Genomic DNA, 21,719 nt, shown 5'->3' with positions numbered 1-21,719 from the left:
AGTTAAACCATGTCTATGCAAATAACAGCCGCTGCGTCACTGTCTTAACCGGATGTATGTAAACTGAGCAGCCCGTGGAAAGCACTTTAAGAAACCCCTTACATACAGGCGAGAAGCAGAGATCGCGACGTTACGTCGTAGCCATTTTGTTTCACCGGGAGTAAAGAAATCAACCTGAAAAAAGCACCGGCGTGAATATTTTCCTTTATTTGGAGCACCCTCAACACGGCGGATCAGCATCGTGCACCCAAGTTTAGATTCGCATGGTACGTAAACGCCGAACCGACCGATATAAACTTATGGGCCACGCTGTGTTTTGTTGTTGGGTTACCGGCCAGTGTTAGCTACAGAGCAGCTCCTTCACACGGCTAGCCGGCATTTTGAAAAATGGGCCTGCTTTGGTTGACCACCGGTTAGACAGATTTGGTATGCATGGCTAATGTGAGCAGAACTGACAGGCATAATAAAATGCCGTAAAGTATTAAGTTTGGGGGTTTATTGCTTCACACGTTACCCTCTTTTAGTTTGCACCCTCCACGCGCGATGAGGACTGGGGCCTGTGTTCTGCACGAGCCAGCGACGGTAGCTAACATGAGCTAACAGAGGCGTGGTGGATGCTTGGGAACTAGCGAGATTTAGGCGGATTTTACAATGTTATTAGTAATATAGTAGTTGCGGGCAGACGTGAACTGTCTTCGCCTTTTCGAAGAGTGTCAGACAGCGGAGTTGAAGTCACATGCGCGATCCAAATGATTCAGTTTTGGTCTTGCGTGCAACACTAGAGATCACAGTCTTTTACCTCCGTTTCATCCCCTTAAATATACAGTTTTCCCCTTTTGTAATAACTTGTACCACAAATACATTTTAAGATACATATTAAATGCTACTCGTAACGCTCCTCGTAGTTCAACTAAGCTATTCGATGTTTTAGATTCTCGTCTTTACTTGAGTGAATTTCTGTTTTATACATATTTAATGAGCGTTGTTGGAGGGATCCAGAGATCTAAGATTTTTAATTCCCATCCACAAACTGTATTGTATACCAAGACAAACAACTTAAAACACACAGCCTCTCAGACATAACAGTTTGTCGGCGGAGTCCCAGTCTTGAACGATGGCGCCAAACCGCCCACCTAATGTGTTGTTGCTCTTGCAACTGTTGTAGGTAACTGCAGTAATCTCCTTTACACAGATGTCTGGAGACATGGCCACAGATCATGTAAACGGGAATGGGACAGAGGAACCAATGGACACTACAGCAGAGGTGACCCGCTCAGAACATTTCCCAGCCCTACTGGAGGCTGGTTTACCTCAAAATGTGGCTGAGAAGTTAGATGAACTTTACGTTGCAGGTAAGCATGAACTTAATCTGTGTGTGATGAGTTTTGACGTTGTCTCTTGTCTTAACCTGCTTTGAGAACAAAACATGTTCATACAAAGGCAAGGCATCACCACACTGAGACACAAAAGACTTGACAGTGATGTGAAAAAACTGAGGATTACTTTTGTATTGTATTGTCAGTAGTGGAAGAAGTACTCAGACATTTATTAAAATTAAAGAAGCAATACTACAGTGTATAAATACACGTTAACAAGTTAAAGTTCTGTGTTCAAAATAGGATTTAGGTAAAACTACTAACATCAATGAACACTTTAGAGTACTAAAAGTAAGAGTACTAATCATGCAGAACTTTTAGAAGAAGAGAAAGAATATTGTTGGATTATAGTTAATTGTGTGTTAATGTCTTTCATGTTGCAACTGCTAACAGCAGAGCCAATGTTAGTTACTTTATATACTGCAGGGTACCTTTAGGTACAGGTATAAGTTGTAATTTTTGAGTATTTTGTATTGATTTAAATCTCTGAACTAACTTATATTAAATATAGGGGAGTAGCATTATAAAGTAGTGTCAAATGGAAATGGTAAAGTACAACTGCTCAAGTACAAAATTGTTTTTAAGTACAGAACTTAAGTAAATGTACTTACATCCCACCACTATGTGTAAGAATAATGCTGATGGTATTTATCTATGTATTGAAAGATTGGAATAGCCCATTGAATTTTGTACTTTTCACGTGATTTGTTTATTTATGTCATTTTATTTTTGATGTACCTTAGATTTATGTTTAGCATTGCTTGCTTAAAATAATGGTGACCTGTGAATTGAAAGTGCAATTCACTGATTGTTGGTGCCTTTTGTAGTATAATTATCTAATAACTGTAAATGAGGCCGGAGGTCAAAGTTGGTAAACTAATCATTTGAGCAGCAGGATGGCTTGGTGGAGGAAGATGTCAGCATCTTAGAGATTTCCTCTGGCTGTTTGTTTGGCTCATGTCTTCTCTGTGCAAGAACAAGTTAGCTTACATTTAAACCTCTGTCTAGTTTAAGTCATAAGAAGCAAATTTCCCTTCCAAAGTTAATAAAATATTAACCATTTTACCTACATCTTATTTCTTCCAGATCAATGAGTTAGTTCAGGTCTAAGTATTATCGTGCTGATGAATACAGAAAGTGGATTGAATTGGTTTTGCCTAAAAGGCTTCAAGAAATGTAAATTGAAGCCAGCTGGTGCTGTGACATAACACAGAAACAAAAGAGCAGCTGTCTGTCTGCGGCAGGTGTGAGTCTTTGAGCAGGAGCCACAGGGATGTTCTCCAGAGCACAGGATCAATGCACTGCTAGTAAAGACAGTAGTGGTTAATAGAAAAGGTGTTTTACAGCATCTTGATTTCTTGCACACCACTGTTGAATGTTTAAATAACATGTTTGATTTTACAAGTTGAGCTCTGCTGCTTGTCTTGAGTTGATTGCATTGAAACTAGGCACTGACAGGGGGTGTAAAACATTAGCATACGTAACAATGAAACTGATTCAATCAGGTCATTGTAGTTTCAGCAGTTTTCTTCAGTTCAATCTGGTACAGATCAGTTATTATTATTATTAAGCTGATATTGTGCAACTACGTCAATGCTGCATGAGTCACACCTCCTTAGTTTCTCAGTCCTAACCTGTCCAAATGATCATGTCTGTTTCTTCTTTTCGTTACATCAGATTTACAGTGTATTTTTATTTTATTGCTCACCAGGCCTAGTAGCACATAGTGACCTAGATGAAAGGGCTATTGAAGCTTTGAAAGAATTCAATGAGGAGGGAGCCCTGCAAGTGCTGGTCCAGTTCAAGGAGAGTGATCTGTCACACGTGCAAGTAAGTTCAATCAGCAGAAAGACAGCTGGGACTTTCAAATGTTTTAGGACAAAAATCTACATTGCATTTTATAACTTAAAAGGTAATTGTATTTGTGTGCAATGTTTGTAACACAGTTCTTCTCTCTTCCAGAACAAAAGTGCCTTTCTCTGTGGGGTGATGAAGACTTACAGGCAGAGGGAGAAACAAGGGACTAAAGTTTCAGATTCCACTAAAGGACCAGATGAGGCTAAAATCAAAGAGCTCCTGGACAGAACCAACTACACACTTGACGTTACAACAGGCCAGCGAAAGTATGGCGGGCCCCCGCCTGAGTCAGTGTACTCTGGTGCCCAACCCAATGTTGGAACAGAGGTAGGTTTGTCATGTTGTGTTGAGTCAGCCAGGGATTGAAACTAAACTTGTTTTCTTTACATTTATAATTGTTTCAACGGCTTCCAACTTTATTTCACCTCTAGTCTGTATGAAAGAAAGCGTCAGTTGGATTTTGTATTGATCTGAAAATGTTGACAAAAGAGCTCCTTCTTGTTTTTTTGTTTTTTTTAAGTGGTAGATTAATTGATTTTATTTCCAACATGGTCCGAAGATGTTAGAGGACAATGAAAGCACAATAAAATTCAATAGTAAAACATGATAAAATTGCAATGGCTATAGACATTTACTACATCCAGGGTGAAAAATCACAAGTTCATGCCCTCAGGACCTCAGGAGAACTGGAATTGTCTTTGCAGCTTTTTTCAGTTTTCCCTGCTTAATATACAGACAAGTAGTCGAGTCTGTAAACATGATCTGTGCATCTTTTAAATGCCACTTTTCTATCTTCTAGATATTTGTCGGAAAGATTCCCCGTGACTTGTTTGAAGATGAGCTGGTTCCTCTCTTTGAGAAGGCTGGGCCTATCTGGGATCTCAGGCTAATGATGGACCCTCTGAGCGGCCTGAACAGGGGCTACGCCTTCGTCACATTCTGCACTAAAGAAGCGGCCCAGGAGGCGGTGAAGCTGGTAAGTTTGTCTGAAATGTGCCGTTCAGCACAACTGTCTCTCTCTTATCCTTAGGTAAATATTGGACTTGCCATAAAAATGTTTTGCCTCTCGGCAAAAAGTTGGAAGCAGGTGACCTCATTACCTGCCATCATCACAAATACGGTTGACATTATTAATTTGTTTTACAGTGCAATAATCATGAGATTCGCCCCGGCAAGCACATTGGGGTGTGTATATCTGTCGCCAACAACAGGCTATTTGTTGGTTCCATTCCCAAGAGTAAAACAAAGGAGCAAATTGTTGAAGAGTTTGGTAAAGTCACAGGTAAAAAATATTACATCTTTCTTCTATCTGTGCTTTTTAATTTGCTGCGGCAGAAATTTTTAAACTTGATTACTTAATTTAAGAAGCGTCTCTTTTTCTGTCTACTTGCAGAGGGCCTCAGTGATGTCATACTGTACCATCAACCCGATGACAAAAAGAAGAACCGAGGCTTCTGCTTCCTTGAGTACGAAGACCACAAAACAGCTGCTCAGGCTCGTCGACGGCTAATGAGCGGCAAAGTGAAGGTCTGGGGCAACGTAGTGACAGTAGAGTGGGCCGACCCCATCGAAGATCCTGACCCAGAGGTCATGGCCAAGGTGAGTTTCATCAGTTGATATGTAACGTCGTACTAAACTTGAGAGAAAGAATAAATGGTAATTGTGTAGTTAACGGCATAAAGCGTATTCATCCTACAAATGTAATAAACTTGTAAAGCGAGAGTTTGACGTGAGATTTGAACTTTTTTGTCCAATTTGCAGGTGAAGGTTTTATTTGTGAGAAATCTGGCCAATGGTGTCACAGAGGAGATTCTGGAAAAGTCCTTCAGCGAGTTTGGAAAACTGGAGCGAGTTAAGAAGCTCAAAGACTACGCCTTCATTCACTTTGAAGAGAGGGACGGTGCAGTGAAGGTACAGATTTTCTTTTAGCTCCAATCCAGAAAAGATATAGTGATTGTTAAACCATTTGCAGAAGTTAACAAATGTCTTTGTTTTTGTCAGGCATTGGAAGAAATGAACGGGAAGGAGCTGGAGGGAGAGCCCATTGAGATCGTCTTTGCCAAACCACCAGATCAGAAAAGGAAGGAGCGCAAAGCACAGAGGCAAGCAGCCAAAACACAAATGTAAGAAACGTTTTAATGGGATTTCTGATCATCAGCCAATCGGGGTTCTCAGATATTGTGTTAAGCATTTTATTGTCTCAATTCTTATCGCTGGCCTTCTCTCACTCATCAGGTACGATGACTATTACTACTACCCTCCCCCTCCTCACATGCCGCCTCCCGTCAGAGGCCGGGGCAGAGGTGGCAACCGGGGCGGCTACGCTTACCCCCCCGACTACTATGGTTATGAGGACTACTATGACTACTATGGCTATGACTATCACAACTACCGTGGCGGCTACGACGACCCCTACTACGGGTATGATGACTTCCAGGCCCCGAGCCGGGGACGGGGCGGCAGCAGAGGCGCCAGGGGCGGATCCTCTCCAGCCAGAGGACGTGGTGGCGCCGGGGCACCCAGAGGCAGGGCCAGCTTCTCCCAGCGGGGGGGTCCCGGACCAGGCCGCGGCGGGCGGGGAGCAAGAGGAGGCGTGCAGCCGAGAGGGCGAGGAGGGGTACGTGGTGCTCGGGGTGGCCGCGGTGGAAATGTAGGAGGAAAGCGCAAAGCTGATGGGTACAACCAGCCAGATTCCAAGCGTCGCCAGACCAATAATCAGAACTGGGGCTCTCAACCCATTGCTCAGCAACCGCTCCAAGGTGGTGATCATTCTGGTAACTATTCCGGTTACAAATCCGACAACCAGGAATTTTATCAGGATTCTTTTGGGCAACAGTGGAAGTAAACCAGTAGGGCTTTGATAACAAAATGCGTGTTTATTGTTTTTGTTTTTGTCTTTTTATTTAGAGACTTGATCTGATTGGCCCTCAATCCCATACGGTTGCCTGCATTTTTTTCTCAAAATTGGTGACATCTGGCAAGATATCTCTCTGTACATATTTTAATAATCCGCTTGGACTCAAACAGTAGTCACACTCCCACCTGTTTCTGGCGAACTGGTTTTTCTTTTTTTCCTTTTGTTATTTTTTAAGATGGTCGTTTAAAAGATTTTCCATAATAACGTTTGAAAAAATTTTTAGATGCAAATGTGCTCGAGCTGTCTATTTGGCTATAGCTTTATGTATGTTTTTAGAGATTCTGGTTTCCATGTTTTAAGTAGCTAACAGCAACAAAGCATATGTCTCCTAAACATGTATTTAAAACAAATGAAAATACAATTTGTATTGTCACAAAGTAATGCGTGTCTTGTTATTGAAAAGAAGAAAAAAAAAAGGACCATCGTAGTCCTATTTTTTGGCTTTACATTTTGGCTTGTATTCTTTGCTGTTTGTCTGCTTTAATAAACATACACGCACACGTGTACAAAACCTCAAATTGTGTTGCAAATTCATGTTTCGGCAAATTCTCTCTTCAAATTGCCTTCAAATTTAAAGGCTCCTTGTGGAAGAAAATGGACTAAAGGTTTGCCAATGTTGGCCACATGCTACAGTTGTCACCTTGCATGCCATCAAATTCCAAATCACCTTACTTCTATAGTCGGCATCTCTCAAGTGCTCTGTATGTGTAGTGACATACTTCATCCTTATTAGTTCCTCTCATGTCCAAAAACATAAATGTATCACAAATTGGTGTCCTAAATTCACTGTCAATGCAGCATCAATAGCAAGCCCCACCCCCCTACAAGTCTGCCATACAAGTCCCTTTTGTTACTAGTGGGGGGAATAAAAGCACAATTTGATTTATTAATGTCAAAGTGAAGCTTTTCCTTGTCCCAGAAGGATCTACCTAGCTGTTGAAGGCCTGGATACTAATCTTGCATGTTTCTGATTGATTTGTGCTATTGTGAGAGATAACTGCCATGCATGATCGCTTGTAGCGTTTTTGTTCAGTTTGCTTTTATAGATTTAATGGCTGCTCTTAACCCCTCCCCCTCCTCTCCTCTCTGCCTGCCTGAGCGTGTTCACGTTTCACCTGCTGCACCTCAATTTAATTTCCGATCCGAACCAGGCCGATTCTCTTGCTTGTCGTCCTCTTTAAGGCATTGACATGTGCATGTTAAGTCGGAGGGCGTGCAAGTCTGTGACCGTGCTTTTGTCTTCTAATGTATGCAAATTCATGTTTTACTTGTTACACAGTTCTTCCTCTAACGAGTGTATGTGTGTGAGCGTGAGGGACTCAGAGCAGTATGTGTAGATGTAATGTGATCCTGTTTTCCATTCTCTAATTGCTTCCTTTTGTTACCTGACTAGCAGGAAAAAGGGGTCGAGGCCGGTCCTGATGTGTCGCTATGAAGACTGACCCAGTGTATGGCGTTACACACTGCAGGCTGCCAGTGGATGGGAATGGTAAGGTCAACTGACTCAGTGGTCCAATGGTTTTCCAGCCTTTTTTTAAGGAGCAGCTCTCCTCAAACTGCTATGTTCGAAGAGAATCAGAAGAGCAAAACTTGAGCTTGCTTTTTTTTTTTTCTTTCCAAAAAGAAAAAAAAAAGGTGACTTTAAGTTTATAAGCACCCTACCCCAAACATGCCATGTGGGACTTACTGAGTAGGAGTTTATAATGGACATCCTTCTGGAAAAGTCTTTGCACTTTTTGTTTAAGTTTGAAGTGGTTTAGTGGAATTTGATGCCGATTTTTTTTTGTCTCTTTGAGCTCTTAAACTACATCTCTTATGATGGACTAGACCTGATAATCTAAAGCCCCTTTTACTCTGCCTGTGCAAGGCGGTAATATTGTGCTGTTATGCTGACTCATCATTCTGTAGAAAAGGTATGATTGTGGAACGGGTGTTTAGAGTTGTCTCGCCTTTGAGCTAGCACTGGAAGTAAAAACTGCTAAAACTGTGTGAGTGTAAATGAGACAGCGTGCAAGAGTGGTGTTGCGCTTTGACATGTTATGCATTTTGCAGCTAACTCAAAGAAGAACATCAGCCGAAAATGTCCGCCAATTGGGAAAACTGACATTCGTGTAGGGATGCACAATATTATCAGCATATCATTGGTATTGTCAGATATTGGCTTTAAAAAGAAATGTCGGTCAACATGCTGATTTCTGCTGTTATGACAATCTTATATTATTGTATTTCATGTCTCCATCTGCCGGTGAGCCATCACAATAAGAGTTTGCATTATTTAATGTCAATTCCATTACAGAAGAGACTTGATGGTGGTTATCAGCAAAGTTGGAAAATATCAGCAAACAGGCTATCAGCTAACAATCCAATATCATGCATCCCTACTTTGGGGAGCTCTTTACCCTCTGAGCAGAGGATGAGATCAGCTGCCATATAACAGATGGTATTATTGCCACGTTATGCTCTTCTTATAGCTCAGAAAGCGATGCCTGATACGGATGTTTTCCGTCATGCTAGAGGCAGACGCAGTTATGTCACGTGTCTTTTTCATCCACAATGATAATGCTGTCTGAAATCTCACACTGGAGCGGCACGCTGCTGCTGTTTTGTTGTGTAAAGACACAAAGGCAGGTGTCATTGCGGCCCTTTAGTGCTCTCTCTTTGTAAAAAGGGCTTATGATTATCAGGGATAGTGTTGAGGTGTGATCTTGAAGGTTGGGCATTCCAGGAAAAAGGTTCTTTAAGAAACTCAGCCACCAAGGGTCTGTTAACTACCTCAGTTTCAAGGACTGCTCTGTCCCCGTTTTGTACTTGAGGAAACTGAGGCAGGGTTCAACCCTCTGCCAAACTCTCACCCTTCCACCTCAGAGATATGCACAGGCAACAACAGAGCACTTAATGAATTTAAGCTCTCAGCTGAGACTTGACGTAGACCGCTGCTACTGTCGGCACGTTAAATGAGCCTGAACAAGCCTTGCTGTCTTGATAACTGAACAGAGTGATTATGTAGTTTACAGACAGGAATTGTTTTGTAACTTGTTATTTTTCATGTGTAAAATGCCTGGAAACCACAGTCATCCTTTGTCTTCCACGATGGGAAAACTGTCTTATGGTTTTGTTTGCACCCGTCAGTGTAGGGATGTTTGCAAAGCGATGTCTCAGGCTGTCTGCTCTGCACAAACATCTGTGATGTCAGAGGTCATACGCGGATAAGCACTGACATCAAGTGAATGCTACCTTTTTTTATTTAGGCTCTCTAAGTAGGTCTGGAAAGAAAATGAATTGATTTCCAGGTCCTGATAAGTTTAATAACTAAACATGGCATGGAGTAAGTTGCCATTGCAAAAAGCATGATTATACATTTCACATTGTATGTCACTGTAGACTGATTATCATGCCATGTATGTGGTTGTGACCGATTTCCTATAGATAAACTGGTGTTAATTCATGTTCACACATTATACTGGAAATCAAAATGCTAAGAATTTAAAGGAGCAAATCAATCCTAATGTATTATTGGATTATTGGGGGGGGGGATGTACTTTTTTTTTCATTTTGGGCACGTTTTGCTTCACCAATGTGTAATAATTTACCTACAGTATTGGTAGAGATAACAACTACACATATTACCCGGACGACTTCCGATGATTTGATAGCTTTTGTAAATTTCCCATTAAGGGTTTTCGGTTGTATTTTTTTTAGTTAATGAAAATCAAAAATTCAGCTTGAATGTAAACCCCGTCAATAGAAATTGTAAAAGATCGGTCTAATGGTATTCTATTTTTTTGTCCTTATTGTCAACAAATCACATGAAATGACCAAAACCTACAATGTGTTAGTTCGTCTCGTAATACTTTTCGACCTCTTGTTTGTGGATATCAGCACTCCAAGTTCCTCCTGAAGACGTAAATCTTTAAAAACACAAATATATAATTTAATTTAATAAAATGTTAAGTTTTCTAAAACAGCTGGTCACTTAGGTTTTAACCAAAAAGCGAAGAAATAGTGCATTTGTTAGGGACTTCTTTCAGTGGTGGAATAATCCGCATTTGGTGCTTTAGTGAATATTTGGGGCAGCAGGACGGTGTATGTGGATTTAAGTCAAAATAAACTACAGTTAGTGTTCATGGTTATAAAGGAACGTGTCACCCAGTGCAGCAGCGTGGCTCTGGTGTGTTTTTAATAGTTTCTGGACAAGAATGGAGCTCTATGGCACAAAAGGAGCGGGTTTATTCGGCACCGATACACAAAATGCGGATTTGTTGATACATTTATTGCTAGTTTTGGGCTTTTTATGGGATTTGTTGACACTAAAAATGTAGGAAATCACCAGACTTGCCCCTTTGAATGATGTAGGATATTTACAATTAGGATTTGGTGGTGTTCCCCCTAAATTTACAGTGTGTGAAGCATTTTTTAGGACTTTAGGACACTTTACACCAACGTTCAGCAATCACAGAGGGAAAATGCACAAAGATCAGTTTCTTCACTCGTGTAATGTAATGCACCTTTGAGATGTTTTAAGTTTAGGATGTGGCCATGGCTATATAGCAATATTTATATCACCCAACTCTCTTTATATAACCCCAGCTCTATTCTTGGAGTGGTAAAAGGCATTCTGGGAATTGTAGGAAATAACAGAATGAAGCAGTTAACTGCATCACAAACACTATGAGATTGGATTTCTCCTTTAAGCTCTTTTAAAACATCATTATTATGTATTAGTCTTTTTTTGTCTTTTGTGACATTTGCCATGAAACGCAGTGTCTTTGAATCTGACTCATGTTTAGCATTCTTCAGAAAGGATTGTGCAGCTTGTTCTTTCTCTTTTTACCGGGTTTGTGAAAAAGAGCCAGATTACTTTTGTTTTCATACTAGTATTGACTCTGTTGGATCTCCAATTTTTAAGGGTCAAGAATGATTTTTTTTCATTTTGTTTGTTCTTTTGCTAACAAGTGTGTTTGCATTCTTGCAAATGAATTGTTTTATACTGTACAGTGAGGTGAGTTAAACCTATTTTTCTAATAAAGTTATTGACTCTGAGCTGAGGTTGTGTGTTTGATTGTTTAGCATTTCATCTCATTTCTTGTAAATGTGCATGTTTTGGATCATAGATTTCACCATAAATTTTAGATTTATTTTTCAAATAACAGTGTGTACACATTTTAGAGGTCCCGAAAAGGTTTACCAGTGAGCTTTCCTGATATTTTCATCTTGCAGCTTTACTCTAATGCTAGTCTTAAGACATCTATGTGGCAATAAGATTGTTTAAAATGTAGAAATTGGGTTTTTTTTATAAGTTTCTTCTTAAACTTAAATCCATTGTCAAATAAAACCAAAATAATAAGTCAGTTTTATTGAACTGTTGTTAACTCTATGAAAAATAAACGTGTTTGGACTTGCAAGTAAATTTCTCTCTATAATGGTTTTTACAGTTTCCATTGGTGGAAAGCATTTAAACTTTATCTAGTATTGATTAAAAACTGGCTCTTTTAACATGAGGAAAAGCCATGTTTATCCACATCTACAACCACATATCTAAAACGAATATCATGAGAATAATACGTTAAATTTGATCATATTTTCAAATTATAAAATTATAAATTGTTCACTGGATTAAAATTTTGTAATCCCAGTCACCTCTGACACGGTGTGGATGTACTAAAACCGTGGATCGCCCTAACGGAAGTGGCGTTGAGTGGATTCAGGGTTGCCATGTCCGCGCAGTGCAATACACTTTTGGTCCGTTTATGTCGCTGTGAGCTAGTTTTCTGAAACAAGTCATGATTTTCAAAAACAAAACAGAACAAACATAATGATCAGTGACAGAGAAAGATGATTAAGTAGATATCTGAAAACGTTAATGTGCAATTAGAGTTTATACATACAGACACTGAGAGGGGTAAACAATTCCATAACAACTGTCCACTGAATAATCGGTTAAGTCTTTTATTTATAATCAAAAATACAGAATATTCTATTTTACAACAATGAACTGAATATTTCTGGACTTTTGCTTTGGCAAAACTAGAAAGATATGATGTGACGCTGAATGTTGTAATTTTCCCTGTTTTTGGACACATTACAGATGACTGAATAGATTAATCGAGAAAATAATCCACAGATTAAATACTCAGTTACAACACTTTCTTAGAATTAATAAAGTCCACAGTTTGTACGACAATGAGAAATCTAAAGAAATTTCATTTTATCTTACTTGTATGAGCAAAGAATAACGCGAGGAAAGATTTTCACTAAAAAAGTCTCTTGTAACTCAAGTATCTGTTTAAATTGCTTTCAATTATTGTAAAGTAACTCAAATATAGAGGTTTATAAAAAGTAAATCAAATAATCTTATCTCTCTTAGAAGAATGGTTCATAATGATATGCGCATTGTAACTCGGTTGGATTATTGTATCATTGTGTGCCATATAATCCCATTAAACTGTGTTTGAATAAAGGTTGTAAATTTTGTTTTTAAAAACACAAAGTTTTTTTTTTTTTTTTTTTTTTGCGGTCATTTAGCAAGTCGACATTATTTTACGTGCAGCCCTGACGGACCTGGCAACCCTGGTTGGATTAGAAAACATTCCATCTGTCAGGGAAGTCGGTTGGGACTTTCAAAAAAAAAAAAAAAAAAAGGAAAACATGAAGTAAACACTCTGGAAACTTGAATTTGGGACCAGTCTGGCCAACAGCCGAAGACTATGCTTGTGGATAAAATGCGTATTATATGAAGAAGTGCTCCGACAGTATTGTCGCTGTAAGTTTGCCCTAAAAACAACTAGCATCAACTGTTAGCTAAGTAAGCTAACTCGGGCTATCTTCGACGAAGTATAAACTTACATTTTAAACGCTTATCGTCACTTTTACGCGGTACAGTTAATTAAAAGAGGTAGAAACTTTCATTTTCAGTGTTAACTTGTCATATTAAATGAGTGTATGTCAACAGGTCCTTCGAAAGGATGGCAGGTATTTGGACGTATGTGGAGAGCGTGAAGCGGGGACTGAAGATAGACGTCCTGAGAGAAGCCGGACGGCAGTATCCAGTCTTCTGCTTCCTGCTGCTGTCTATGGTGGCTCTGACTTTGCTGCTCAACAGGTGAACTCAAGGAAAAAGTAATGAAAGAAGTGTGTTTTCTGGGCTGGGGAGTGTGGGAGAGACGGGGTGTCTAGATCAGTCTGAAATGTTGCTGGGGAGTGTCAGATTATCTCTGATCAGTGTGTGAATCATGTGATGGCTGACCAGCTGCTGTGGTCTTATCTGGGCCAGTGATCCAAGAAGTATTCCGATCCTTTACTCCAGTGGAACCAGTTCCAGTAGAACGCTTTAAAATACTCTGTAACACGTAAAAGTTCTGCGTTTAAAAATTTGCTGTAGGTAAAAGTAACTAAATATATCCCAGAAAAGTATTTAAAGTTTTTTAAAGTAAAATTATCCAATACAGAAAAAAACTATTGTTATCATCAAAAATAAAAATATTTCTAAAAGAGTAATACATACATTTAAAAAATAACACAAAACCGCAAATTTATAATAAAATTAATATTAAAAAAAATCATTCTTTAACAAAAAGGAGAAAAACACACACAAAACTATAAAAAATATACAAAAACCACCACAAAAAAAAGAAGAAAGAAAAAAGGAAACAAAAAACTCACAGTTATTTTTTAAGGGAAATTAACACCCTAAAACTCAAAATTACAGAAACAGGACCCTATTTTAATCTGCACCCATTTTGATGCTAAGCCTCCAGTTTCTTTGACCAATGACTGGTTATTTCTTCTATTATTATTAACAGTTGCTCAGGGGGATCATTGTCTCATTCTGCCCTTTCAGTTGTCATTCTGGTTGTACAGCATTTTGTTCTTCATGTACCAAAAAAAAAACCCTTCACATAAGATAACATCTATTTGTAAAGATGGGTTTCTGCAATCTAAAGGCATGAAAAACCATGCAAACATATGGAGTAGTCCTCTCAGCCACCTGACTGCACTCAGTCAAGCTTCTGTGCAGCAGATTACAAACTTTTCAAAGATAAAGTAACTGCATACTGCACTTAAAAATATTTATCAACGTACGTCTATATTTTTGTATAATTTATTGCATTCATCACTTGATGAATACAATTCCTTTTCAGTTTAAGCACAAGTGCAGTGTATAAAAACAAATAATCTTCCTTTTGATGAAGTATTAAGACTTTATTGATAGATAAAATCGAGCTTAAATAATTAAAGCTATCAACAGTTTTGAAAATTGATGTCTTCAAATGTCTTGCTTTGTCTGATCAAAAGTCCAAATTCCAGATGAATCCAATTTACTGCTGTAAATGACAGAGAAAGGCTGGAACTCCACTATGTTTGCTACAAACATGACTTAAATGATGAATTAATCAGTTCATTTATTGTCTGTACCCCCTCGTCCTTGTAAGGGTCACGGGGGGGCTGGAGCCTATCCCAGCTGTCACTGGGCGAGAGGCGGGGTACACCCTGGACAGGTCGCCAGACTATCGCAGGGCTGAAATGATTACCTGATACATTTATTTAAAGGGGCATGTGATATGGCTGTTAGGATGGGACAATACAAGTTTTATAACTTAAAAACTTTCCTTAAACTATAACTTTATCTCTTCTCTCTCTCTTTAAACACATATTGATTACTATTACTTGGTATTGTATTTGAGTAGCTTGAGTGTTTTTGTTTCATTACGTGAGTTTTAATAGCGTATAATAATTTCCCTCCAGGTATATCCACATCCTGATGGTCTTTTGGTCGTTCCTGGCTGGTGTCAGTACTTTCTATTGCTCCCTCGGACCGGAGTCCCTTCTCCCAAATATCCTATTCACTGTGAAGCCAAGAAACAATGTAAGTCAGACATCTGATGCATTTGCCGAGAAGTACATGAAGCCTGTTTGATATTGATTAATGAGTGAATGGCTGCATGGAGCAGTGTGGTGTTTGCAGAGATGTTTGCTCCAGTTTTAGATGTTGTGTGTTATAACAGATTAAAGGCTTATTTCCACTGCACAAAAACCCCACTAACACTTGCTAACATCTGTTTTTTTAATGCAATGGGAATGCGTACGATTGGCATTCACACCAGGGTCAAATGACTCTGCAGTACACACGCGTTTTTATCGCCTTCAGCGCCGATCTGCATTAATAGTGACACAGCATCCAGGTGAGCGTTCTAACTTTGGCTCTTTAACTGGCAAGATGCACGGATGTGCCGCCATTAATTACCCTCCATCCCCTCCTAAGCAGCACTAAAACATCAATCCTAATGAGTCTGCACTGAGTTTGAAAGAGAGACTAAGCAATTAGGAGATACATAAAGAGAGGTAATCACAGAAAAGTTTTTAGAATAGAATAGAATAGAATATTCCTTTATTGATCCCCCATTGGGGGAAATTCCAAATGTTACAGCAGCATGAAAAAAGAAAAGTGAAATGTAACAAAGAAAATAACAATAACAATAACAATAAATAAGTAATAAAATAAGTATGTACATAGAGGAAATAGGGTATGTACACATAATAATAATTAAGTAATAGAATAGTATGTACACAAAAGATGGATTAGAGAATAGTACAAAAAAATTGTTGCAAATTACTCTGGGATGAATTTTGGATGAAGCCAGTTTTGTTCCCATCAGCCAGTGATGCTGATGTTATAGAGTCTTATTGCAGATGGGATGAATGACCTGCGGTAGCGCTCCTTCTTGCAGGGTGGATGTCTCAGTCTGTTGCTGAAGGAGCTGCTTAAAGCCCCCACAGTCTCATGCAGTGGGTGAGAGGGGTTGTCCATGATGGATGTGAGCTTTGCTAACATCCTCCTCTCACCCACCTCCTCAATGGAGTCCAGGGAGCAGTCCAGGACAGAACCGGCCCTCCTGACCAGTCTGTTCAGTCTCTTTCTGTCCCGATCTGTGCTCCCTGCTCCCCAGCAGACCGCTGCATAGAAAAGAGCAGATGATACCACAGTGTCATAGAATGTCCGGAGCAGAGTCTTGCACACTCCAAAGGACCTCAGTCTTCTCAGCAGGTGGAGACGACTTTGGCCCTTCTTGTACAGGACATCTGTGTTATTAGACCAGTCCAGTTTATTGTTAAGGTGAACACCCAGGTATCGATAGGAAAAATTTAAAGACCTCTGTTCCTACCACGGTCTACTCTTCACTTGTTCTCCGGCCTGTCTGTGACGTCGCATGGACACATGAACACATGAACACAACAACCCATACATGCACAATAAACATAAACTGATAGAAAGTCACAGTCGTCTGCTGCAGCGCTGTGTTCACAGGCAGTGGGAATGCAGCCTATTGCTTATAATTTGCGGGTTTACCCATGTTTGAAAAATCAGCAAGCATGCGCTAATTTTTGTGGGATAGAGATATAAGGAAACAGCTGATTCTCTTTCTTCCCAACAGCGGCAGGAGCAGGAGTTGTTTCCTCTGGGCCACAGCTGTGCCGTGTGCGGGAAGGTCAAGTGCAACCGTCACCGGTACGTTGACAGGATCTCTGTTCAGATAAACACTTGATGTGGTACCTAGTATATAGACACACACAACTCGACTCTGTTGTTGTTTTACAGTGGTGGGATGTAAATAGGTACATTCACTGTTTTTTAAGGCACTTTATATTTCTACTTCATTACATTTCAGAAGCAAATACAGACAGTTCTCACTCCTCTACATATATATTTTTATGCCTGTTGTAGATAAAGACAGTTGAGAGGTGGCTGTTCTGTAGGAGAGAGATGCCGCAAATGTCTATTTTCAGATTCAAACTGGGGACCTTGCAGCCTGTTGTCTGCCAGCTCTGATTTGGGTCATTTTAAGTTATTGTTACATATGAGATTTTCTTCAAATCTTATTTGTAGGCTATTTGAGACCAAAAATAGTGTGTCAGAGGACAGTGGTCTGGTATTAGCAGTGCATTGTGAATCATATAGCCCAGGGCTTTGGTTAACCCTGTGTTAGAAAAGTGTGTGTGTGTGTGTGTGTGTGTGTGTGTGTGTGAGAGAGAGAGAGAGAGAGAGAGAGAGAGAGAGAGAGAGAGAGAGAGAGAAATGGGGCTACGTAAGCCCAGGGCTAAGTATAGCGATGGGTCAAGAAAATGCAGTGTAAAAAAGCAGCTTGGCTCCCATAAGCCCCAAAATCACCTATTTTGCTCTTGTTTCCATTTTCAGAGACCAATGACCTCTGCCTTTGCCGCTCAATCACTTGGATATTTTCATTGTTTAGTCTTTGCCCCTGTAATTTCATGTGAGCAGGAGTTATATTTCTTTCTTTTTTATGAGGTGAAAATAACATTCCCAGTGGTAATGCAATTCTCAAATTCTGCCAAAAATATCTTAAAGAATTTATTTTGTGGTCTCAAATAGCATATTTATGTATAAGGTTTTAATAAAATCTAAAATGTAAACAAAAACCACACAGAATGACCCCTGTTACTTGACATCATTTTTTTTCACACACATAGCATGGACCATGTTCATAGATATAATGATTTATTATAGATTAAATGATGCAGCTGCATATATAGTAGTTTGGATGAGCACAGTCTTGACTTCCTACAACAGTAAATTGCTGCTTAATGCGAATAATATACATATATATATAACATATTATATTCCTGGGGTGAACTGTTCATGTTCTACTTTTACTTTTAATACTTTTAAGTACATTTTGCTGGCAATACTTGAAAGGACTACATGTTTGGTTATTACTTATTAAATTGCTATAACGTGCGTTTACTTAAAATTTACTCCCACAAGTAAAGTTTTCTTTAATCGGTATAATTTTTTTTAGAGTTCTCATTACACTAGTTTGCCTCCTAATGAATATTGTTAAGGGATATGTTGACTTATGCACCAGTTTGCGATGATTGGGTTCAGGTCAAGTCAGTTTATCTGTATAGTTTTATGTCATAAATAACATCTCAAAGGAGTATTACAGACCCACAGCATTAATTTCTCTCAACCCAGCAATAAAATATTAAAGAAACTATGAATCTCAGGTTGCCAGTCTTGTCCAACCGGGGGCCTCTGTTGCATGTCGTCACAAAAAATTAGCCATGGACACACTTCATTAGTATTTAGTTCAGAGCTGGAAATAATTTTCACGCTGGTGTTTTCTGTTTTTTTTCATGTGTGGTGATCTGTCACGCGGTCAAGAAGCACATGCTGATGATATGCAAAAATATTTGATTCTTTGCAGGCCAACACTGCTCCTTGAAAACTATCAGCCATGGTTGGACCTGAAGGTTCATTCAAAAGTAGACGCTTCAATAGCAGAGGTACCTCAGTGGATGGACATGTGTCAGTGGTTTTATCCTAAAAATAGTTGTTGAATAACTGTGGATATTGTAATAACAATATAATCAGAAACATACTTTCTACCTTTTCATTTATTATCTGTCTGTCCTCTGACATTTACTTACTAATGCCTATTTAAATTTTAATGCTGTGTTTATAAAGCAGAAATTTAACTCTTCATATATGTAAATGTCAACAGTTGAGATTTTTTTTCTGACTCTTTCCTGAACACTTTTGCTGTCCCTGACCTGTAGGTGTTTGAGTTAGTCCTTGAGAACTTCGTGTACCCCTGGTACAGGTAAGAAGAAAAAAGTGTCTTATTGAATTATTTTACAGATGGACTGAAGTTGTCATAATTCTCCTTCGTCTGGTTTTTAGGGACATCACAGATGATGAGGCGTGTGTGGATGAAGTGAGGATGACCTTTCGCTTCTTTGCATCAGTGCTTGTTCGCCGTGCTCAGAAGGTAAAGCTTTAACATTCCTCGGCCAGTCAAAATAGAGCAGTTACATGAAGGGACACATTTTTAAGACTGTAACTAACATTTATTTTTTCATCAGTGATTAATCTACAAATTGTTTTTTTAATTAATCTATAAATTGTTCGCCGTAAAATGAAAAAAGGTAAAAAGATTATTGTGAAAATTGATATCCAACAGCCCCAGAAGTGATTCATAGTGCTCATTTTGTTTGATAAATAGCCCAAAACCCAAATATTTACAATCATTTATGAGTAAAAAGAGCATCATTTCTTTTGAGATCTAAGAAGCTGAAATGAGCAATTTTTTTGTTGTGGTTATTAATTAATCGACTAATCATCGCAGCTCTTCACATTCTTACCCCAAAGTTTGGCCTGCTTTTCTTTTGTAAAAGTTCTTTCAGCAGTCCTGGCGGTTCATGCTCTTCAATGGCTAATTTATGTCAAAGAAGAAAAGAAGTCAGGTTGTTTCATTACTAGAGAACAGTTTCTAAGGTTTTCTTGTTGCTCAACATGTTGCTGAAGTGTTCTTTATTGTTCACTGATGCATCCTCCAGACTGCAGGATGCCCTGCACCTGTTCTGTTTGAGCACAGCTGATAGCCACTACAGCTGAAGAAGAAGCATATATAGCTTAAACAGACAGTTTGAAAATTGGACAGTCAGATTTCAGTTTTATGCAAAAAGTACAGTAGAGTTAGGCATGATAACACTGGAGGTCAGACAGTCATATTTTTATGTTGTTTAATCCCAGAAATGAACTCTGCTTATTGTCTTTAACTAATTTTGCCTCACCTTTTGGCAGGTGGATGTTCCCGCTGTGTTTGCGGACAAAGTGATGAAAGCTGGAATGAAACACATAGAAATTATTGCCAAAGCTCGAGAAAAAGGTACACACCTGCACCAGTCAACGTCATCACAATCTAAACTGAACATTTCTGATTTCTGATTTTAGAAAAGTGGCATATTTAAAAGTATAAATTTGCTCAATTATTTACCTCACTCAATCTTTCTCTTATATTTAACTGAAGCTACGCTGCCAGTAGACAGTTCTTGAAAATACATTCTAGAGATGGGAATTGGCTGGCATGATTTCAGATGTTCACTTCACAATTATTGTGGCCAAAAGAATTCATGCTAATAATATCATTAAAATATAGATTGAAAATTAAAAAAATAATAATATTAATAGTGTTATCAGTTGAATTTATCTTTAACTTTGCGTATTGTCTCTTGGTAAATTAATTATGATACACTTAATATGAGTGTAGGGGGGTGGAAAGGGAGACAAAAGAAGAGTGGAAAGAAATGGAAATGATGTAAAAGATGATGGAGTATTTGCACGATATTATCACATATGTATTGTTAACATGATATCAATACTGCATTTTAAAAAATATCAGTTATCTTCAGTACTGGTATATCACTACATGCCTACCTAGAACTTTAACTTTAAAACTGCAAAAAAAAAAAGCCACCACCACAAACACAAGTGGTGATGTCAGTCAAGCTTTATTTTGAGAATTAACCTGTGAGAATTAACCTGTGATAATTAAACTGTGACAATTAACCTGTGATAATGCCACAAGTTTGATCAGAAAGAATATGCCATTGTTTGCTGTGTTTGGATTTATTTACATTGAGGTTGACACAGACATATTTCTGGTATCGAAAATCCTGAATCTTCAAATCTCATGGTGGTCGTAGTGGAAAATGCTGGTATAAATTGTGGCATATAACTTTTGTTTGTAAGTGTTTTGTAACATGGTGAAACTGGGTTCAGTGTGTTCATGGACATAACAGTAACATCCTCTGTGTTTCTCTGCAGTGAAGAATGTGGAGGGTTTACAACAGGCTGCTCTGGATGAATACGGCGCTGACCTTCACATCGCTCTGCGCAGCAGAAAAGACGAGCTGCTCTACCTGAGGAAGCTGACAGAGATGCTGTTTCCCTATGTCATGCCGCCCAAAGCAACAGACTGCAGGTAGGAAAATGCAAACTAGCCCACAGAGACTAAGGGTGCATCCCAAAAGACATACTTATTGTTTTTATTTTGAGTAGGTTCTATGACTGCTCTTACATAGTATGTACTGTTGCATGTAGTATGTGCACAATCGGGACATACTACTTCATAACACTGCGCCCTGAACTTTGACCCACTTGCTTATATATCTGTTACCATGGAAATCAGGGAAGACACTGTTAGCGAAGCTCGTCAGATGGAGATCAGCCTGGAGAGCTCTGCTGTTGTTACTTGGCAGTGTATGTAGTTAAACTCTTAAGTTAGAGCTACATACATTGGGGATTTAAACATTTTTCATGAATAAAATTAGTCCAAAGATGCATCTCTATTGTTTTTTTTCTTTGTTAATTGACATAATTATTTTGTTCACTAAAACAATAAAGCTTAATATATAATACAGTTATATTACTATTCAACTCCTCGTCATCAGTTATTTTAATTCACTTTCATACGTCACTGTAGCTTCTGCCAGCTGCCAATCAAATATACTGCACATTCAGACCGGATGTAGTTGAACATCCTGGTATTTTTGTCATACATATACATCTGACATACTATGCATTAGGACATACCAAATCTTTTTCTGGCATACTATATAGTATGATAGTGCTGGTATTGGAACGCACAGTATCGTAATCTATTCAGGGACAAAAACTACGTGTTTTTAACTAAAGGTCTGAGTGGCTGTTAATGACTACATGATGAAACCAGGTGATTATATATTAAAAGTTGCAATGTTGTCTTTGTTCA

The 21,719-nt window shown here is 38.8% G+C and overlaps 2 protein-coding genes across 5 annotated transcripts in view; both read left to right on the top strand.

Annotated features, from left to right (window-relative positions):
- The first annotated feature begins 93 nt into the window (after positions 1-93).
- Positions 94-11,190, top strand: LOC121955197 (heterogeneous nuclear ribonucleoprotein Q-like). Of its 2 annotated transcripts, none has more exons than XM_088089352.1 (10): positions 94-266; positions 1,166-1,352; positions 3,088-3,206; positions 3,339-3,560; positions 4,033-4,209; positions 4,380-4,515; positions 4,627-4,832; positions 4,995-5,144; positions 5,235-5,356; positions 5,469-11,190. In XM_088089352.1, the coding sequence occupies exons 1-10, from the start codon at positions 264-266 to the stop codon at positions 6,076-6,078; spliced, it is 1,932 nt and encodes a 643-aa protein (XP_087945478.1). In that variant the 5' UTR covers positions 94-263; the 3' UTR covers positions 6,079-11,190. The 2 variants fall into 2 exon arrangements, with proteins under 2 accessions (XP_087945478.1, XP_087945479.1); XM_088089353.1 differs by having other exon boundaries at positions 95-266; positions 1,193-1,352.
- A 1,519-nt stretch (positions 11,191-12,709) lies between these two features.
- The window catches only part of LOC121955221 (sorting nexin-14-like), a 35,253-nt gene continuing 26,243 nt past the window's right edge, over positions 12,710-21,719 (top strand). The window contains exons 1-9 of one of the 3 annotated variants that reach the window (XM_042503072.2): positions 12,710-12,910; positions 13,100-13,249; positions 14,893-15,013; positions 16,581-16,654; positions 18,372-18,450; positions 18,724-18,767; positions 18,848-18,935; positions 19,751-19,835; positions 20,774-20,930. In XM_042503072.2, the coding sequence (XP_042359006.2) occupies positions 13,113-13,249; positions 14,893-15,013; positions 16,581-16,654; positions 18,372-18,450; positions 18,724-18,767; positions 18,848-18,935; positions 19,751-19,835; positions 20,774-20,930 (785 nt within the window). In that variant the 5' untranslated portion in view covers positions 12,710-12,910; positions 13,100-13,112. Of the gene's footprint in view, positions 12,911-13,089; positions 13,250-14,892; positions 15,014-16,580; positions 16,655-18,371; positions 18,451-18,723; positions 18,768-18,847; positions 18,936-19,750; positions 19,836-20,773; positions 20,931-21,719 lie in introns of those variants that run through there. The other 2 variants (XM_042503071.2, XM_088089857.1) reach the window with 2 other exon arrangements.

Source organism: Plectropomus leopardus, chromosome 16 (assembly GCF_026936395.1).
Source record: "Plectropomus leopardus strain MGB_pleo_1.0 chromosome 16, ASM2693639v1, whole genome shotgun sequence".
Lineage (NCBI taxonomy): Eukaryota > Metazoa > Chordata > Actinopteri > Perciformes > Serranidae > Plectropomus > Plectropomus leopardus.
The sequence above is the reverse complement of the archived record's forward strand: the minus strand, read 5'-3'. Positions and strand labels throughout refer to the sequence as shown.

Excerpts from the sequence above, each read along its gene's own strand:
- LOC121955197 (XM_088089352.1), top strand. Across the intron at positions 4,516-4,626 it reads AGAGTTTGGTAAAGTCACAG|AGGGCCTCAGTGATGTCATA; the intron begins GTAAAAAATATT and ends GTCTACTTGCAG. Across the intron at positions 5,145-5,234 it reads AGAGGGACGGTGCAGTGAAG|GCATTGGAAGAAATGAACGG; the intron begins GTACAGATTTTC and ends TGTTTTTGTCAG.